The sequence below is a fragment of the Cataglyphis hispanica genome, chromosome 11, assembly GCF_021464435.1.
Source record: "Cataglyphis hispanica isolate Lineage 1 chromosome 11, ULB_Chis1_1.0, whole genome shotgun sequence".
NCBI classification, from domain to species: Eukaryota; Metazoa; Arthropoda; class Insecta; order Hymenoptera; family Formicidae; genus Cataglyphis; species Cataglyphis hispanica.
Window position 1 is genome coordinate 4,173,745 of NC_065964.1, and position 21,285 is coordinate 4,195,029.

The 21,285-nt window shown below is 33.0% G+C and overlaps 1 protein-coding gene across 2 annotated transcripts; it reads right to left on the bottom strand.

Moving 5' to 3' along the window:
• Positions 1–9,933: 9,933 nt before the first annotated feature.
• LOC126853123 (pancreas transcription factor 1 subunit alpha) lies at positions 9,934–14,222 on the bottom strand. 2 transcript variants are annotated; one of them, XM_050598601.1, is made up of 3 exons: positions 12,276–14,222; positions 11,674–11,987; positions 9,934–10,780 (listed from the first exon to the last, which is right to left on the bottom strand). In XM_050598601.1, the coding sequence occupies exons 1-3, from the start codon at positions 12,554–12,556 to the stop codon at positions 10,641–10,643; spliced, it is 735 nt and encodes a 244-aa protein (XP_050454558.1). In that variant the 5' UTR covers positions 12,557–14,222; the 3' UTR covers positions 9,934–10,640. The 2 variants fall into 2 exon arrangements, with proteins under 2 accessions (XP_050454558.1, XP_050454557.1); XM_050598600.1 differs by having other exon boundaries at positions 11,671–11,987.
• Between the last annotated feature and the right edge of the window lie 7,063 nt (positions 14,223–21,285).

The following is a 21,285-nucleotide window of genomic DNA, read 5'->3' on the forward strand; positions in this document are numbered from 1 at the left end:
TACTATTTTTTTAAATACACATATATGAAATACATTTTAAGTTTTAATAAGTTGTTTACATAGCAAAATTTATATATTAAAGCCTGATTATTGTGAAATGTTAAACGGCTTGAATTAATTCTGTATGTCAATTTGTCTATAAAAATGTAGTGTATTTATAATATTCTGAGATATATGCATGCAACAGTTTGGAAGTTTACTTTATGATGAAAAATTAAATAACTTTTTTTTTTATTTATTTTTTTGTAACCGGATTTTTGCTAAATAATTGTGCTTGAAATATTCTTTGAGGATGTAATGAGAATAACAAGATCGAACCACGGCACAAATCTTGTTAACGCAAAAACTTGTGAATATTTGCGATACACATTTTGTATATGTATATGTATATGTATTGGTCGCAATATGCGAGTACAGTCGATTGCCTGTATTGTGAAATCGTCGGGACCAAGCACTATTTTTATTATGAAGTCTTCCCCCGATTTGCATTTTTTCTTGTAACAACATATGTGCAGAATTAGAATAAAAACATTACGCGTTCTGTTCTTCGTTCTCTTTTTCGCTCTAATAGCGGTAAATATCAGGGAAAGCGAAGAGTTGGAGAAGAATATTGTTTTACGAATATATAATTAATTTATAAAACAGACAAGATCCTAATACGGCGCATCGCTATACGGACATTCGGCTGTAATCCTGTAAATTATGAGACAAATGATCGTATAAAAGCGGAACTATGATTCTTTATAACAATGTATATACTTGTACATTAGACTTGAAGTTAATTCGTTTTGTGAAGATAGCGTTAAATTTTTCTATTCACGCCATCGTCTATAATTTCTGAGAGCGAGCAATGCCATGTGCGTGCAAATCGCAAAAATCAAAAGTACTGGATGGTACAGTAGAGAACATTTTAGAAAATAAGACTTTGTAAGAGAATATATAAGGTATTTCGCTCAAGGCTACGGTATATAACATAAAGTAGCACGTTTTGATAAATCGACGAGAAAATTTGCATGTGATACATATGCTAAATCACAAAATGACATGCAACGTAAAACGACGCGGCTGTAAAAAAAAGGAAGAAAAAAGATATTGATAAGAATCGTCTGCTACGCGATTGGCCCGACAATTCATTCGCATAGGAAAGTTCTCCTCGTGTCATGGAAATTGTAAAATCGGAATATAACATAATATTTGGAGACGTCAAACAAAAGTGAAAGGGGTTTACACACTCGCAGGATAATACGTTTTATGCTGTCACTTTATTTTTGCACCGTGGTTACGAGCATAGTACGAGATTTCTCAGCCTCGCAAAGAAACTAGTTGAACGAATTATAATATGATATACACATACGTATATTCAAATTCATCGTACAAAACTGAAATTTTCCCTAAACCACCTTTCAATAATCACGAATCATGTATCATTTGCTGGTTTAACCAGAAACTGCTCGGAAGAGAAAATTTCGAAGAGTTAGGGATCGACTGACATTTACCGTATTGTGTTCTTTATCGTTATCGTAATACGACGCGATGTGTTCTAAATCGAGAGATATCACATTTTTTCCTCCTTCCTTTTAGAGAAAAAAAAATGTTTAGTATAATGTATTTTACGTAAAAGTATTAGCTCGCATCAGCCCGAACGCGTTAAAAAGGGGTGGTTAAGGGATAATAAAATAAATAAGGAAATCGATTATACTCTCGACTAAATTTGTAAGTTCGATTAGAGATTAGAAACGCGGGATTTTTAAGCGAAAGAGAAAACTCTAATTAAGAAATCTAGGCTTAAACTGTACGATAAAAAAAAAGTAATATTGTATAATATTCGAGACGGTAAGAGAGGCGGAATACGGGAGGTAGACATGAAAACACCAAACCTACAGAATAGCTTATCACCACTCAGGGAGAATCAGTTTATTACGCAAAATTCTGCCGAGTTTTCCTTGTGGACGTCGATTGTGCCGCGGGAGTACGACATGATATAATACAGTTGTCGAATTATCATGTATTCTTGGGAGCTACGATTAATGCTGTGCCTTTTTTTTATTCCTTATTTAAATACATTTATTTCAAAGTCTGGCTATATGAAATAGTTGAACGGAACGTAATTTATTTCTTAAATTTGATTACAAAGCGCCTTTTCTCCTTCATTACATGCATTTAAAATTTTCACTTAATGGATACAAGTTTCTGTCATTCATAATTTGTATGAAAATTCAATCTGTCCTAAAAAGCTGTTTGTAACTTTTCAAGAATGTATGATAAAAAGTATCGAGTTTCAAACTGCGTATTGTTCGTACTGATTTGGTGAATTTCATGATTGACGACCTTGTCGAAAGTTCGCTAGGATTTCTAAAAAGAAAGAAAAATGAAAAAAAGAAAAACGTAATGTGGAGACACGAGACATGGCGTTTGTACTAAAGAGTATTTTATGCATTATCAGTATAGTAATATCGATTTTATTGTTAAGGGATATTATATACGATACGCGCGAGGCGATATTACAGGAAATAAAGCGTGGAATAACAATTGTACGATATCCTAGCAGAGACAAAAAAGAACAAAAAAAAATGAAGTTACAGAGAAAACAGTATGATGATATTTTTTCACAGCTAATCGTGCCAAATTTTTTCAATCGAATCATTGAACTTCTCGATTTCTTAGGCGGCTTATGTCAAAGCGTATACATAGAACATAGAAAAAAAAACTCGGCGCGATATCGCGACACAAGAAAAGGCTATTTGCACATCTATTTAGTCATTGACTCGGATGGTCGTCGTCATCGTCGTCATGTATGTTTGTGTGTGTGTGTATGAGTGAGAGAGTCGGTGAAGCTTCTTTTTCCCTCTTTGTCCGTCATTTACTTCTCGGTGAGTTACTTATCGTCATGTCGCGTCATTTCTGCAAAAAAAAAAAGGAAGTTCGATTGTCTGCGTTTCTGTGTTCAATCTCCAAGTATCAGAGGTACAAAGAAAACAATTGTGTTCCTAATCATCCAAGAATCGGGCTCTCGCGACCGAGAACGTTAATTAATTAAGTAATTTTTGTTTCCTATCCAAAGCCTTCTCCGACGACGTGGAGAAGATCGCGTTCTGTATACAGAATTCACATCATTGGGGGTCAACATCGATGTTAACGATCGTGCGTGTAGATTTTACTTTCGTAGATAAGATCTTATCTCTCTAAGAGCGATGCGATTAAATCTCATGTATAATGGACACTTTTACCAAATAAATTGTCACACTTTCCTACGATACTTTCCTAAATTTCTCCGTCTCGAGTTTTCTCGGGAAACTTAAAAAAGAGAGAGAAAAGTTCTTCCATTTCCTCTTACGATTTTTTAGAATTTTGTTTATCTTGTTAATTTTAAACATTTGCTCGTAAATAAGTTATGTATTTCGTATATAATTTTATATATATATATATATATATATATATATATATATATACATTCGCAAGGATCGCCGATATAGCAAATTTATGATTATGAGTTTAGAGTAGCTTTATTGTATCTTTTGCATTTAAGAACGTCAAATATCGATGTTTATCGTGAACTTGATTAGTAATTTCTAATTAGAAAAAGAAAAAAATAAAAGAGACATTTTAGATTTTTTAATGCTATCGTTCTATCGACAAGGTACATAAATTAATTGATATATAATTATATTATAATATTATAAAAGTCTGGCTCTCGTAAATATCTATGTCAAGTTTACATTTGATTTTTTTACCGCACTTTTTGTTATGCAAAAATATATATTTGTGTTTTTCATAATTACATATGTGAAGGACGTGATTTCGAATGATATTCTAGCATCGCGATCATATGTCATACTTTTAATCGTTAGCTGTTATTTTACTGTGAAAAGAAAGAACAAAAAAGAATGTCGCACTCTTCAAAGAACGTGAATCTTTTTTTTTCTTGCATGTGAGCAAATATAGATTCGCTGTGTGCAGGAATAGAAAGATAACTTTTCATTCTTATGTGCGTGTGCGAATCATACGAATCGTAATTTATATTCCGAGACAAAGTATTTAGTGAAGTTTTATTAGTATTTCCAAACGAGAGATAGAAAGAGAAACAGAATTCTAACAAGAAAAGGCTGATCATTCTTTTTTATTGCGTTCGTGACGCGAAAGATCATGTAAATAATCGTCAATAATGAGGACCACTTTTCTGATAGACGAACGATATGACGAATCGAACAGATAAATTTATAATTTGTAAAATATCTATATATGAAATGAATTTATGAATTATAGATTTTTTTATATATAATGAACACGCGGTTTTAACTCGTCCCAGAAATCTTGTTCCTCCTGTATAGATAATTGGAGCGACGAATATACTAAGCGATACGATTTTATAATGTAATTACGTACATAATAAAAAAGACTAAATGATGATCACGTGATACAAGTTGCCCGACACAATCCCGTTTCGCTTCGGCAATCTTCCTGCAAGTTTCTTTGCCTTCTGCGCGATCTAATCTTTTTTCCCAACACAATTTAACAGTATACAGTTAATGTAAAATAAATATCTAGTTTATTGAATTATTGATATTAATTATTATATATAATTTATATATATTATATATAATTTATATATATAATAATAAATATAAATATAAATAAAAAAAAATTATATAATATTCTTTTTTATATATTTTTCTCTGTCACATAAACCCAATATATGTTTCATACATTATTAATAATTAATAATTATCTAATAAGTATACATTGCGATTTTTTTACCTCAAATTGTTTAGAGTTTATAGAGAGATAAAAATTGCGTGATATTGAAATTTGTATTATATGAATGTTATTTTAAATGTATATGTGTATATTGCGGTATTTTACGGCAGCATCTTGTGAAATATCAAGCTAGAATCTCAATGATATATTGTCGATTGAAAGGGAAAAAGATATATCGTATCAGAAAATGACTCATTTTAGAATGACCTCGGTTCACAGAGTTATTATTCTTCCGTCGAGGAAAACATGAGACTTTGACGACTTCCTCGTGCACACGAGCACGACAATCCGAAGACCACGCGGACAATTCCGTGGTAGCGTTTCTCTTTCTCTTTCTCTCTATCTTGCTTGCTAGCTCTCTGTGCGGCCAACGATCGTGGGAAGTCTCACCTGCGACCTCGTCTCCGGCGAATCAATATTATACGAAAGCATGTGAGCAGTCTATGTACCGCGGATAATGCCGGCTTTCTTGTCGAAGAGCGAAAATAGAGAAAATAGAGAGAATAGAGAAAATTAGAATCGAAATTGTTCTTAATGTCCGATCGAATCGCGAGCAAAATTATACATCAATTGTAATCGGAAATTATATTATCGGGAATGGATGCTAAGCTTAATCTATATGTCGCAGATTCAGCTTAGCATTCATTCATAAAGAGTCAAACCAGACTGACCATTCTAAGTTGAAAAATAATTTTTAATTTAATTGAAAATATTAGAAGGATATAAATATACAAATATATTGGATAAAAGATAAAAATATATTAATAAAAAATATTGGATAAAAGATAAAAATATATGGACAGAGAGAAAAAATAATATTAAAACACACATGAAATTTTTTATATCTAATATAGTTAATTAATCAGAATTTCTTTTTTCTCCTCTTATTCAAATCTAAACTTTTTTACATAAAAAATAATTTTAATTTACTTTTAGATATTTTTGCATTTATAACATTTCCACGATGACCAATTTTATTAATGATTTGATACATATATTTGCGCACATAGTCTCCCTCGTAGCAAATCGATATAGAGTATCCATTGTTACAGCATTAGACGCATCCGCAAAGCTCCGTCCTGTGTAAAATATGAACTAATAGGATTTCTTTGAGAAGGTCACACAAACTACGAGTTTTCACGCCGGATTTAACGGTAGATTTTAGATTCTTATCGAGATGAAGCAGGATTTGCACCCGGCGCGCGCGATTTTATCAGTTACGAGAACAGAGAGGTTTTCGACCCCTCAGGATATCGAAAATCGGATGTTAAGTCGATTTCTTTTCTAATTACGAATGCTAAGAATCGCAAGAAATATTATCGGAGATATTAATTGATAAATTATAATAGGAATAATTAACATATTGCAAACTACATATAAAATTTTATTATTAACGCAATTTCTACGCAATTATTTATTATTTTCAAAGCGTTAAATATTTGTATATTTTATATATAAATATGTTAAAATTTCGATTATTTGAAAAGTATTCACTTTATATTCTCTCTTCGCTTTTAATATGTGTATCTCGTGATCATACTTTTTTTTCCTTCAAAAGCACGTCACTCGTCATTATTGTAACACCGCACGGGGATGTATTTATGATCGGGCTTAAATCGAAGGCGCGAGGAAATAATTGGAATATAATAAAGCTCGCAGAGAAGGGGGCACATTGAAACCGATGCAAGCGCGAAAGCGAACTCGAGAGACGAGGGGCAGATATATTTTGGGATGGACATCTAGCGATCACTCGAAGGGTGCAGCTGCCTAGGTATTTGCGTGCCCCAATTTTAACCCTCCCCTTCCCCTCCCCCCTCTTCCTCCCTTATAGGGTGGGACGAGCCGCAGGGTGGATGAATGCTCTCTTTAACTTAGCTCTGCATCACTCGAGTCTCCCGATACTGTTCGCGGGAAGGGGTGTATTTAACAAGTTTAGCACTTCTCGCTTGCATCCGACATCGCGTAAATTTTGCACGCAAATAAAAAATGCGTTTTATTGAAATAAACTTGAAAGAATTGCCGAAAACAATTTTATATTTTTAATAATGAATTAATCTACAATAATTTGATATCGGATTATTATTTATTGTAAACGTCGTCCATTATTTGCGCAGAAATTTTTTCATTAATATCGCGATATCGCGACTGATATATTCTAACAGCACACAGCTAATTTTTTTTATAAAATCTAAGTTGGATATAAATATGAATTTTTCATATAATAATTTCTAAAAAAAATTACTTTAAACACAGAATTATTTAAATTATTTAGTCAAAAAATTTCTTATAAAAAGAACACGTATAATGTAAATGAAACGTCGTGGGTAGAGGGGAGTTGAGTATTATATCTTCATTCGGGCGCTATTACATCTCCGTGTTACGTTGTAACGCATGGATGTCGGGTACCATTATTGCGACACGAGAATCGAGAATTAATACTTTATTTGTGTGTCACTCCAGCTGCGAGGATCAACACAAGTGTCCCCCTTGCGACAAGAGGGTACTCCTAATGCGTAGCCTCTCTATGAACGGGGGCCGGATTCTATGGTTTGCTAATTTTCACGGGATCATCGTACCGTGACGTTAAAGCAGATTAGGTTCAATGCGGAGAACCGAACTTTCGCGCCTCCCGATAACCGCTTCTTTCCGGACGGTTAAATTACCGATGTTTCGACAGTCACGAATAAATTAGAAATTTATCTTTTATAGATTTTTTTTATATTTTAACAAATAAAGAATACAATGAAAAAATTATTGCAGAAAACATTATTTTTGCTGAGGAGTATTATCACGATCTCTTTTATGTATTGCGTTATACGCAATTTTAAATTGTGTCGCTCGGATTAATATGTTATATATTTATCAGAGCTAGATATATTTCTTGTTTACTCGGTTCGTGTTCGGGATAAATCGTTAGAAAAATTGTACGCCTTCGATCGAGCATGCAAACGATAAGGGCAGGTGTGTATCACACACCTGCGTCAACTCGGATAAACTCTCGGTCATTCGAACTGCATAAATCGACTCATATTTTCTTTCGAGTACAGGTCTGATAAGAATTGATATCATTATCTTTCTAGCATTATTATTTATTACCATTATTATTAATTTCTTACCTACGATTATTATAATCAATTAAATCTGCCCAATAAACAGGATATCTCAAAATCATTGCAGGTTCTTTTTTTTAATTCAGATTTTGTAAAAAAAAGTTGCGTTGAATTTTCTGTCTTTGTAAAAAAAATTATGAATATTCCATTTTTAGATCACATCTGTCTTTGAGTATAAGCTTTTTTCAAAGAAGTTTAAAAATTTGGCTAATATAAAATCAATTAAATATTATAGTTTTGTGATCTACAAATGAGATATTAAATCGAGCAAATAAATTTGTCAAAAAATTATTCAAGTTTGATCGAATTTTTAGAAACAATTAAAGATTATTTATGAATATTTCAGATTTTTCTTTTAAAATCAACAAATTGAATCGGAGACCATGCACTTATCGGGACATTTTATCAAGCAGAAGACGCGTCTTATCAAACGCGAGGGAGATTGCGAATCGATCGGGGATACGCGACTCGCGCTCCCTCTTCCCTTCGCCCCCCCTTCGGGCCCCTCGGTGCCACGAAATCGTCCCTAATTGTCCACAAATCGACAGCCACCCTCGATTTCCCGAACCGTTAAATACAGCCACCCCGGAAGCAGCAATTGAACGGGAAAGAGGGGGGAAGAGTGATTCCGCTAGTCCCCTTGGTGGACATCATGGGGAGGGTTCGGGCTCACCGGGCACACCCCGTAGAATATGGATTCAATTACACCTCATTGTGCTGCGGTGTCTATAAACAACGCTGTTTTCACAGCTGATAGTGGCCCACCGTGCTGCGGGTCGTGCACTCCAAGTGAATACAATTCACTATATTTTATCTGAATCTAATCGATTGATAACTCTGAATTTCGAGTTAAGACTCTCGGCTACGTATCTTCATTTTTAATTCTTATTTGTGTAGAAATTACACATTTTATTTAAATATTTATTTATCCATATAATGTATATATTATTTAAATGTATATATTACTTAAATTGATATACATTATTTAAAGATTTATTTAACGATATATGATGTATTTTATATATATGTTTTCTTTGTAAATTTAATCTTTTTAAAAAGAGTTTAGAATTTAGACTTTATAAAGATTCGGCGTTTTATAAAAGAGACTTTATAAAATTTTTAAACTGTCAAAGAATCTGACATACATAATTATTTATATACTTGATTGAATGTAAAATAATGATTCGGTCTTTTTATAGACGTTTATTTCGAGCAATATTATCGCAGATCGAGGTGAACCGATATTTCCCGATGCGTGCGAGCGCGTAATAACGTACTAATGCGAGAGAGAGAGAGAGAGAGAGAGAGAGAGAGAAGTTTCTTATCTTTTGCACTGCGTTTGCAAAGTTGCTTTGACGTTGTTAATGATGATAATGATGTGCGATAATGATGTGCGATAATGAAAGCGTTTGAGTATATCGCGATGGCAACTGGAGCGCGGTGAGAGCGAGAAGGAGGTCTCGAGACACGGTTTCGAGGCCGCGGTCGTCGTCGTCGTCGCAATGACAAGGAGGAAAAACGGGGAGGATCGTGAGAAGAGCCGCAGCCGTCGACGCCATTATCCCTGCTGAGTTGCAGAGCGTCGCGACGCCGCAATATCGACGTTCCCGCCTACCATATCTCTCCCTCCGTTTCCTGCTCTTTTTCTCTCCTTACCATTTCTCTCTCCCGATCCACCCCCACGCAAGAAACACTTTCAGGGTGTTTCAGTTATCAACCCTTCGGCGGTTTCGGCCATCTTGCCCTCTTTTTACGCGAAATCGTTGTCGAGAGAATGTTTTTGAGATACAAAATTTGACGAGTTTAAAAGATAATTGTAAATGGCGGTGGATCTTTCAAATTTATTTATTGCTCGATTTTTAACTATAATAATATAATTTTGTGGTAATTTAATAAGTGAAAAGATTTTTACATTTTCCAATGGTTTTACTGTCGTAAAATTCTACCTGAAGGTTTATCTATGCATCAATTTTCAATCTCAAGGATTTGCAAAATAGATGATACATAAGACAAATTTTCAGAACTACCTTTATTTGGCATTGTTATTCACAATGAGATGATGCTCACCTCTGTTAAGTCGCGATAATGATGTATAAACGATGTACATATCCATTAATTCGTCTATTTGATAATTTCTATTTACAAACCACGTTCTGCTCTTTGAACATTCGTAAAAATATCTCATAAATATTATAAAGATTTGATAGTACAAAAGATAAAAAGTATGGAAACTAATATGGCTATTGCAAAATAAATGCGATTTACTCTCTTTTTAGAAATAAAATCTAAATCGAGAAGATCAATTATACTATTAATTAAAAAAAAAAAAACATTATTGAACTTTGAAATTCGCTTCGGAGTTAAAAATATATTTGGATTGCATCTATCTATAAAAATGCAATAGGATGTTGTTTTTATTTTCAAGTAAAACATTTTTTTCTCTTTTGACGTGTGTATTTTGCAACAGCTGTTCGATTTATTATAACGCAATTGCCTTTTCGATGAAATAAATAAATTCGCGAGAAATAAATAAATATTATTATAATTAATCGCAATTATATTTATGCCTAAAGAATTTTAAAGAAACGGAGACAAGATTCGAAAAGATAGAAATCGCATGACAAGGATCAGTGACTAGAAACACTTCTGCTTAGACACTAAATAACACGCGAGATGAGGAACGCCCTCGTTCATCACAAGTGACGCATCCTTCCTTCCCTTGTATAAGTGGAGTCTTACGAAAGTCGTACATTTTTCTATTGTCAACGCTCCTGTCTACTCGAAAGGCGTCCCGCTTTTGGACGCTCGCGGATCCTCCGGCGTCCAAACTTTCGCGTACATCGTACCATTCGGCGAGATATCCGATTTTCTCGACCACGAGAGCGAATGCGAGATAAACGGATTTCCACCGCATCCTGCAAATAAGTAACAGTTGGCAACAAAAAAAAATTTAATTTTATTAAAATTGTCAAATAAAAAAGATCAAAACCGAGAAATTTTTATTTTATGTAATTTTCAGAATTTAAAGTTTCAGAATAGAAAATTGTATTATAAAATTTTAAAAATATATCAAGAGACTATCACTGTAATTGATGAAAAAGTAGGATACATAAATAATGGACAGTTCCAAAATTTTTGATAATCTCTCAATTTCCCTGAACAATAATTTATCGCAAACCCCGTATCTATCGAGGACACCTGTCTTAGAATAAAGGGTAGATGGGTAATTATGATAAATCGACCTATGTGATTCCGAAGCGGAAGTATAGTCGGCCCGGTATTAATATGTTGTGCACATATAATATCGAAATAGCGTGAAGTGCGACACATCGTGCATTAAACTAAATCATACGCCGAAATGCAATCAAAATCGAATCATGGACGAAATGTCAGCAAGGTCGAATTGCACGTCACGTTAAAATCTAAATTGTAAACTACATGGCATGCGATATTGTAGACTTTAAAAAATGAATATAGTATATATAATACATGGAAATTCTCGATATTGAAACATTTTGATTATTTACGATTTAATTTTTCAAATTGTCAGAATGTCCATGACTTTTTGAAATCTCGATATCAATTTTATCAAAAATTCCGTAGACAAAACTTTTTTCAATATAGACAAATATTAAGATTAAATATTATTTATTAATATTTTTATGTATTATTATTTTCATTATTAAAAATCTGTAAATGTGAAGATTTTATTTAACATTTTTACGAATGAAGTGATAAAAAAAGCGATCAGTGACACGGACTTTAATCAGAAGATCACTATAGATATAATTGAAATTGGCCTCACCACGGACTATGATCTTCTTATCGTCCTTGGAACATCTCGAGAGACCGCTACTGCCCGTCAACGGATCGTTACTCTTGTCCATCCGGACGAGCTCGTTGAGGAAGTTTATGTAACCGATCGCGAGCTTCAGCGTGTCAACCTTCGATAGCCTCTTCTCATACGGCAAAGTCGGTATATGGGCCCTCAGACCCTCGAAAGCATCGTTTATATTTTGCATACGTCTTCGCTCCCTCATATTCGCCGCCTGCCGCTGCTGTACCTGTACCTGTCTCGGGCATTTTCCCGATGCTCCGCTGCGTCGATTGCCTCGACTTCGTCTACGAAAAATGGTACATATGTTCTATTTCTAATCCTACAATTAATAGTTGTATCTAATATCTCCTCTGTTAAAAAATAAAGATGATGTTTTAAATATTTTTCGATACGATCAAAGAGAAATCTCTCATTAAGCTTAAGCAAGATCAATCTCGAATTTCATTGAATTGATTTAAAATTTAAAATTCAGAAATATTGGGGAAAAAATCGAATCCCCAAAATTGTCGAAAAATTCAAGAGGCTATCTCAGAGGAAGCATCTTCCGCCAGTCACTTCCGGGATGTACTCACTCCCTCGTGTGATTCTCTTGATCGCTGCTATAGGCACTCTCGTTGTCGCTGCTGTTTTCATCGTACAGGTAATGCTCACTGCCGCTAGTGCTACCGGTGCTACCGGAGGGATGATGAGATGACGGCAGCTGCGACGGGATGACAGTAGGAAGCGTCGCCGTTGTTGGCACGCCGCAATGAGGCGGCAACGCCGGGATCGCCGGATTCCCCAGGAAGTTGTGCGCCTCGTATATGTATTGCCGATTCATCATGTCTCTCTCAAGATGGTCCATCGAATACATGATGATAATGATGATTGTGTTCGCCGATAATCACTCAAATGTAACGCTTATTTTATGCGCTCGTTATCGCGAATCTTTCACTTATATTAATTACAATGCGATTTAATTTAGCGTACTCGTGGAGTCCAGAGAATGAACTCTGGTTATTAATTAACATAAATGATATGACTAGATCGTTTGACTAGACGTAAATGAAAGTGATGTGTCTCACGTCATTTAATTGTTCGCGTTAGACATTTTGGATTTGATTACCGAACGATTGTGTGCTAACTGAATTCTAAATCCCCTTGTGATAATTACATATTGGCCGTATCGCCGGAATTTTGAATCGAGCACTCGATCACGTCTCGAGGATCGAGAGATAGAATCGACACGTGTCAGAGTTCTAGGCGCGTGCAGGATAATATTTCTAAATACAACGGCACGTGTCTTGGCGAACCGAACTGAACGGCACGTGTCGAGATTTAGCGCAACACTTGTTAATCGGTTGTTCCGGAATGCCTTCGCTCCCATCCAGTGCGACGCCACTTACGACGTCGAGATAAACAAATTCGGACTTGCATTACTTTGTCAGTTACAGATCGCAGACATTTCTTCGCACAGCTACACTCGAGAGATAATGTATCTTTAAGAATAATTTCTTTTATCGCACTTTTTTATATTTTTATATTTCTATAAAATCTTTTTCATATTTCACAGATCCTTATTTCATTCGCTTATTCGCATATTGGCAGTTATTGAACGCATCAATTATATTCTTTTAGAGAGTTGAGGATTCCTCTTATGTCATTTTATTAATTATTCTATTAGATTTACCGCAAACAGATTGCTTTATCTATTTTTTTGATTGACATATTGCGTTACGCGAGACTGCGGGGAGAAATTTTTACACGATAATTTCCAGAAATTTTTATCATGACATATTTTGATAAAAACGAATTTTTTCATTTATTAAATAAAAATGATTTTTTAATTATATATAATATGCTGTTTTTCACGATCTTTTTAAATATTTTTCAACTAAAATTTCAAACTAAATATTATTCTTGCGTGTTTGGTCAGTCTTTTCATTATATTAGAGTTTGTTTAATCTTCGAATATTATTCAGAATGCTATTCCTTAGTTCTCAGATTGCACTTTACAATTGCACCGATTGTCATTCAGATCAGATTTATTTATTACGAAGATTGTTCAAATTATTATAATTATACATTGTTTGCAATTCTTCAAAAAGATATTACGGAGAAATTTGTATTAGATTTTAAATATACTTTAGTGTCTCACATTGTTCGATTTTACTTTAATTTCACTCGATGTTTTAAATATTTGTAGATTTGCAATTTTTTTACTGTCACAATGATTGTCTAATAAATCTCCTACAAAAGATCACTGCGTGTAAGAATTTAAAATTTAAAAAATCCTCTAAAAAATTCCATAGATTATCTTCTCGAGAATCCTTTTAATTGCATTTGCACTGATAACTTAAATATTTCTCCATTCGTTGTATGAATTAAGTCAAGGGTCGCAAATTGTCGTCTACAATTTTTCCGAAGAACACTATTTTGCAACTTTGGACAGTCCTTTAATTAATCTTCAGATTATTTCGGGATTTCAGCGACGAAGTCAAGACCTCTCGCAACCTCTTGTCGATAGACCACCTATCGTGTTCCGGTCGCTCAGGTGGTTTCTCGTTGCACTAAAATCGAAAAGCGGCAAAGCGGAAGCCATGCCGGGGGTTGAAAGCCCAGCTACAACCCCATTCGTTGAACGCTTGGCTGGCAGAGCCTGCCTATCCCTTGGTTGCTGGGGTAGCGGCGCCGCCTCTTCATCGATCTGATAAGGAACCGCTTGTCGTTCTCGTTCCTAGATACCGTCATCGGAACGAGAAATCGCGGCTCGCGGACAGTAAAAGCGCATGTTTTTTCCAAAATAAAGAGATGCACGAAACTTAAGGAACTACAGTGTGTTACAAAGTTATCGCAAAGCATATCCAGCTCCGAAAGAAAATTACATATATTTTTATTTAAATAAAAATAGTACTATATCGAAATAAATATGTGGATAGTGTGTGTCCAAGATCTAAAATATCGTGCAAAATTGAATACTAAATAAAGTCGCGGGATTATGGAAAAAGTATATTTATCTTATTGGAAAGTATTTATATCTAAAAATTAAAAGATATATATGTGTAAAGAAATGAAATTTTTAAAAATATAAATAAATCTCTGGAATTTATGACGAGTTTAATTTTTCTATGTGTGTATGTATATTCATGTACCTATTTAGAGAGCCGCTAAAATCGATTATAAATATAGCGTATAAAAAACCTTGAGAAAAAACTTTACGTTCTTTCGCGACAACTTCTCAGGCAGTAAGTTAATCGCGAGTTAAGTAAATATAAATATTTCGAAAACAAATTTACTAAGTGAATTCCTGAGTGTTTTCTTGCATCATTTAAACATTTCTTTTAAACTTTTGTAAAAATTATAAAAAAGATCTATAACAATAATAATTTTTTATATAAATATAAGAGTATTCTCTAATGGTATTTTAGAGTCATTTTCTATATATCGAAACTAGATTAAATTAATAACGCAGTATCCTTATATAATTTGACATTTTCGCAGAAAGTTCTCATCGCCGTTGAATGTTGTTCGTTATTTGCGAACTTGGCAAATCATAGGTTTTGCACGCTCTCGCCGAACCTACAGAATTTTCAAGTACAGTCTATAGCTGCTTCATGAATTCGTAATTGTCTGATGGACATGAGCGAAAGTCCATTGCAGTAGAGAAAACCGGTTATAACCGGAGAGAGGGAAAAAAAAGAGAATTTATAATTAAAGTAACAAACTACATTAATATTATTTTTTTTACTCCTATCTACTTTTTCACATTTTTGTCTTTTCTTAATATATGAATTTCAATGTACTGAAAAATGCAATATATATAAAATAATATATGCATATATATAGAAATATGTGTATTATATATACTTAATTATACATACAATTATATGTATATATATTGCAATTATATATAATATGTAAAATATATCGCTCGTAGAGCGCTTAATCGATGCTTCATCTTCTTACTTTAATTCTTGTCTCTCTCGAATTGTTACAAACAGCGAAGAGCACATCGCCGGAATCACAGGTAAGTCGTAATAAAAAAGAAATTGGTCGCACGTGACTCGCACGTGCGGCCGTAACATCGTGCAATAGGGTTGCATTCTGGGGTTAACCGCTTCGGCGACATTTGGCCCTCTCGGGCAAGCCTGTAATTATGCGAGCCGTAACAGGTACCGATCTGATTTCTCTACCACATTATTAGACGCAAGATAATAATATTTAATAACACCCTATATATATTATTTAATTACGCTGGCAATATGTTTGCCGAATGCACGAATTTAAATCGGATAATACTATATAAAAAAAACGACGTGTCGCATACATGGAGAGAAAGTGTCATCTGTTTTTATATTCGATTTATGTAATATTTGCATCGATTATTGCCATAAGAAATAAGTAAAAATTTAAAAAAAAAATTAATTTTGAAGAAAAGCTTTATCGGTTAAGAATATTCACTATTTTAATTTTAATTTTAATATTATAATATAATATTATAATTTTTGTGAAGCACAAGATTTCATAATACAACAATTGTGCTAAGATCTTTTCCTAGAGCGCCTAAAAGAATTGATTCCTTTTACAGTTCATCTTATGGCAATCGATACAAATAGTATGTATAATAAAAAAAAAAGAAAAAATAAACTTTATATGTTCGTATAAATATTGGTTTAAGTATTTTTTTTTTTTAATAACGACAAAGATAATATTACATTGTTTTATAAATATAATCATATGCATTCTCTTAAAATCCTTCTAGTTTTTTGGTATTAATAATGTGATAATATTTAACCTAAATAAATTTACGGGAGATACTTTCTTTGATAATGCCGACAAACTAATAAACTAAGCCCAGTTACAAATATTCGTTTCCGGAGCCCGTCCATTACGTTTCGATAATTAGCGGCCCAAAATTATGAACCGAGGGTCCGTCAGTTCCGGATGAATTATAGTTCCATCTGTGATGCTTCTCCGGGAAGAATCAGAAACACGGCATTACTATTTCCCACGGTTGTAATTAAAACCCCCTCTCCCATTCAGTCGAAAATTGTATCTGAACGTTAGCGTGTGTCACTACGTTTATATATATTAAAATAATCAAAATATTTATTTTGCAATTATATTGGCAATTTAATGATTTTTTAAAAGAATGATTAATTTGAATTAAATTTGAATTATTTAAAAAAAAATTCTTTTTTATCAAAATACATATATGCAAATGTATAATGAATATGATAAAAATAAAACTGGCATAAATTTTACTATATCTGCGAGAAATTCAATGATACTAAATTCGAGATATTTTCAAATTATTTATTAATTTTCAAATAAATAAAATAAAAAGCAAATTCCATTTTATTTTAGATTTATTTTATTTTAAAAAGCAATTTTTTATTATTTTATACGTATCTTTCAATTGAATTTTCAACAGGCCACAGCTTGTTTCGATATAATCCGAAATGAAAATACTGCGTCGGTATAGACCCATTGTGCCGCAGTATTTTTGATCCTCGAGATCGGGAGATAACTAAAGGGGATCTCGGATTTAAATCGGTAAAGCTTATGGCCACGTGTACGCGCTTAAATGCGATTTCGGCGACGGCGTGCCTGATTCGCTCTATCTCGCTTCGCACATCGACAAGCGGATAAATATTATCTCTACTCGTCCTCGAAAAAAATTTGCCATCGTCGATTGTAGTATAAAGAAATATGATAAAGCGTCTTAAGCACCGAGGGCATCATCTTTGACTGAGATAATTTTGAAAATAAGAAAAGTTTGAGAATCGCAATTAAAAATTTGCATCTGTTCTTTTCCTCTTTCTTCTTTCGGAGCAATCATGAAAAACTCTGGATTAGACGATCCATGAATAAAGCGATTTTTCACGGTACACCCTGACAGGAGAAAACTATGACTAACACCTGGTACACGGAACGCGTCGGAATATCCCGTTAAATCTATCGAAACGCAATCGTAAGTGTCTATTAATTTATACTCAGCGGGAGTGTGAAATCGATTTATGTTTATAAATTGGGGTGAGACATCTACTTTAAACGATAATTTTCCGTAAGAGCATTAATATAATCTTACCGATTATAATCTTATCGCAAATTATATTATATATATAATTATATATATTTAATATATATATTTAATATATTATTATTAACATTTATTCAAATTTCTTTTGTTTATATAAATTTCTATGTAAAAAAAAATCAAAGATGTATTGGTATAGTTATATGTTAATAATTGGGATTTCATATTAAGTTGGGATCTAAAAATTGTCATAAATAAGACGGAGAAAGCAGATGTTTAAATACTTATATAAATAAAAGATATTTTCTTCTCTTTCACACTTTTCCTCATCATTATCATTATATTTTCAACAGTCGTTAAAAGATGTAGCGAATGCATAACTCTTAAAATTGAAAAATAGCGAGACGATTAAAACTGTCAGAGTTCTCGCTGTTCCCTCTCGCTAATACAATGACGAGTCGCAATAACAAATCGATTGTACGGATGTCGAACACACACACACACACACACACACACACGCGCGCGCGTATATATATATATATATATATATATATATATATATATATATATACACACACATATAACGGAGGGAAACTTGTTCCCCAGAAAAACTGGGAAAGGCGGTGCATTGGAGCGTGGAATGTTTTGGGGTCTCGTGCCCCTTTTACGCGGGGGTCGCGTGTGAGGACACCACAGGGGGTAACATCCAGCCCTAGATACCGGAAACGGTTAGGCGGCACCGGATACGGGAGGCGCATTATTAGACAGGTGGCTGTAAGGCTCTGTATACGCGAACATGAAAGCTCGATGACTAGGACAACTTGTCAATGAAGTGTAAAAATAGAATAAGTGAAAAAAAGTAGAAAAAAAATATATTATTATATAATATATCAAATTTTAATAATCAAAAGGTATTCGAATAATGCATCTCTCAGTGACAAAAAATTCAATATATGCATTTTCAATTATCGCTGTCTGATTGTTATTTTATCTTGATGTTACTTTATCGTTAAGCGGATGAAAATTTATGAATGTTACATAGAAATAAAAGCATTTATTTGGCAACGAACGCATCTCACGCAGATGTGCATACGACAATCAAATGTTTTGTTCACATATCGAGATTATTATCAAAATAGCTTTAATAGGAAACGTCAATAGGAAACATCTCGTTAAAAGCTATTCAAAACTGATACTCATATGAAATATAATCCACGCATAAACTCGCATGCCAATGATTTTTGCAATTATGTTTCACGCTTGGCTAGTATGATTTGACGTTTTTATACGATTTCTCGTGAAATTCTAACGCGCACGTTGTAAGCATCGTAATATCTTTCATCGACATAAGCACCGCGCCTCGATAAAATGTAACAAGGTTACACCTTAGGAGGGTATTATACGTATATAATTTTCTAATATGATATATATATATATATATATATATATATATCATATTACATAATTTGAGAATAAATTATATCATATCATATCATATCATATAAACTATATCATATTCCTCGTTTCTCTCGATTAAAAGAGATGTGATGTATATATGTTTTGAAAAAACAAACAATATATGCGTTAAATTATACGATAATTTAAATTGGATCTCATAAATCATTAAAGAAACGAAGAAAAAAAAACTGTGCAATGTATATATTTTGAAATTAATATAGATAGTAAATAGAAATAAATTATTTACCACATATACCTCTACTCCATCCATCGTCGGATGCTTTCTAGTACCTCCTTTTCTCATCTTGTTCATCTCTTGTTGTTTTGACATTCACTCGCGAAAACACAATTAATTACGATTAGTCGAATATGCGACAATCGCATACTTTACACCGGCACTCGCAATCGCGGAAGAATTACACGAAACATACGCATTATTATATCGTAAAAGAGAAAACGAAGAACAAGATTTTTGATGTTTAATATGCCAAAATCATGCATCACTCGTAAAGTATCTATTATAATTGAAATATTATTTTTATTTCTTATTTTTAAAAGTTAATTAATCGTTAACTTTTAAAAGTTAATTAATCGTTAATTATAATAATTATAGCGAATTAAATTTTAATATCTGTCCGCGATCGCTTTTAGAAAAGGAATTTGATGGAATATATCGCGCTTACTATCTTACTGTTCGAGTGTTGCCGTGCGAATGATAACAATCCGTAAATTATGGTACGTAAACAATAGCGCGCTAATGTTTACGCCGCCAAGGCCGCATACCGTGTTATTGATAATTCGTAGCCGAAATTATTTTGCGTATTATGATGTATATACAAACGGAATATTAAGTTAAACTGGTCTTTTAAATTATAAATCACTTATTTAATAAACGATTAATATATCATGGAGCTTATCATTATATTAATTACTTGGATTTATATATTGGACTATTTTATTGCGCTCAATTTAAATCGTCGAAAAAAAAATAAAGTATTGGACAAAATAGAATTGGACTTTAAGTATTTTTAAAAAAATATTTAATGCTGATAAAGAGAGAGAAAGATCGCGGCAAACTAATAATTTACAATTTTGATTCCTGTTATTTTAATTCTTGATTATATGTTTATATATCACGCGTGAAATACGCGCCTCGAGATTATCGTTGCGATATAATTATGATATAGTTGCAATTATTTAAGGTAAAAAATAATTATTTATCATATTAAATTATTTTCCGATATTTATCGCAATCACGTTTAGAAAAAGAATTTGAATGTTTCGCGTTCTATTACTTTACTCTTTGAGGATCGCCGTGCGAATGATAAGTAAAACGTAAACAATACCGCGCTAATGTTTACGTCGTCAAGGCCGCCAATACCGTATTATTGATAATTTGTAGCCAAAATTATTTTGCGTATTATATACAAACGGAATATTAAATTACGGTAGGAATTTTAAATTATAAATCAATTATTAAAACAACGATTAATATATCACATAATGCATGAATGGAACATTGCGTTACTAATATATGAATTCCTTTCCTATAAGAGAACCGCGCGAATCAGAAAATTTTTATTACCGCCGAGTTTCTACCGTAGTTAGAGATTAAATTATTAACGCGCTGAAAAAAAAATATATTTATAATTTATTCAGATTTTTTTACCTACAAGTTGGCTTGATTTTTGTTAAAAATATTTTATAATTATTTTTCTCATGGCAACTTTACGAGTGAACACTCAGAATGAGACAAAAATTATTTAAGAAAAGCATTTCTTATTAAATAATTATTCTGTAATACCGTAATGTCAAACGCGTTATATAATTTTTTAGTAATATATATTTTACACACGTATATTACCCCTTAAAGATGAATTTTATTTCTTTTTGTCGCTTAAAGTTAAAGAATACCAGTGTACGACTGATTTTGTCTATCCTGAGTTTGCCGAACTTGATTGCCACGGTTCAGGCACGCCGTCAGAAATTGATCACGAACAGTTCGAATTTGCCCCTTGTAGTGCCAATTAGGCCTTTTATTAAAAAATCGAAAGCGCGACGGGCGATTTGCAATCTCACATGTATTTCGCACAAGCTACAATAGT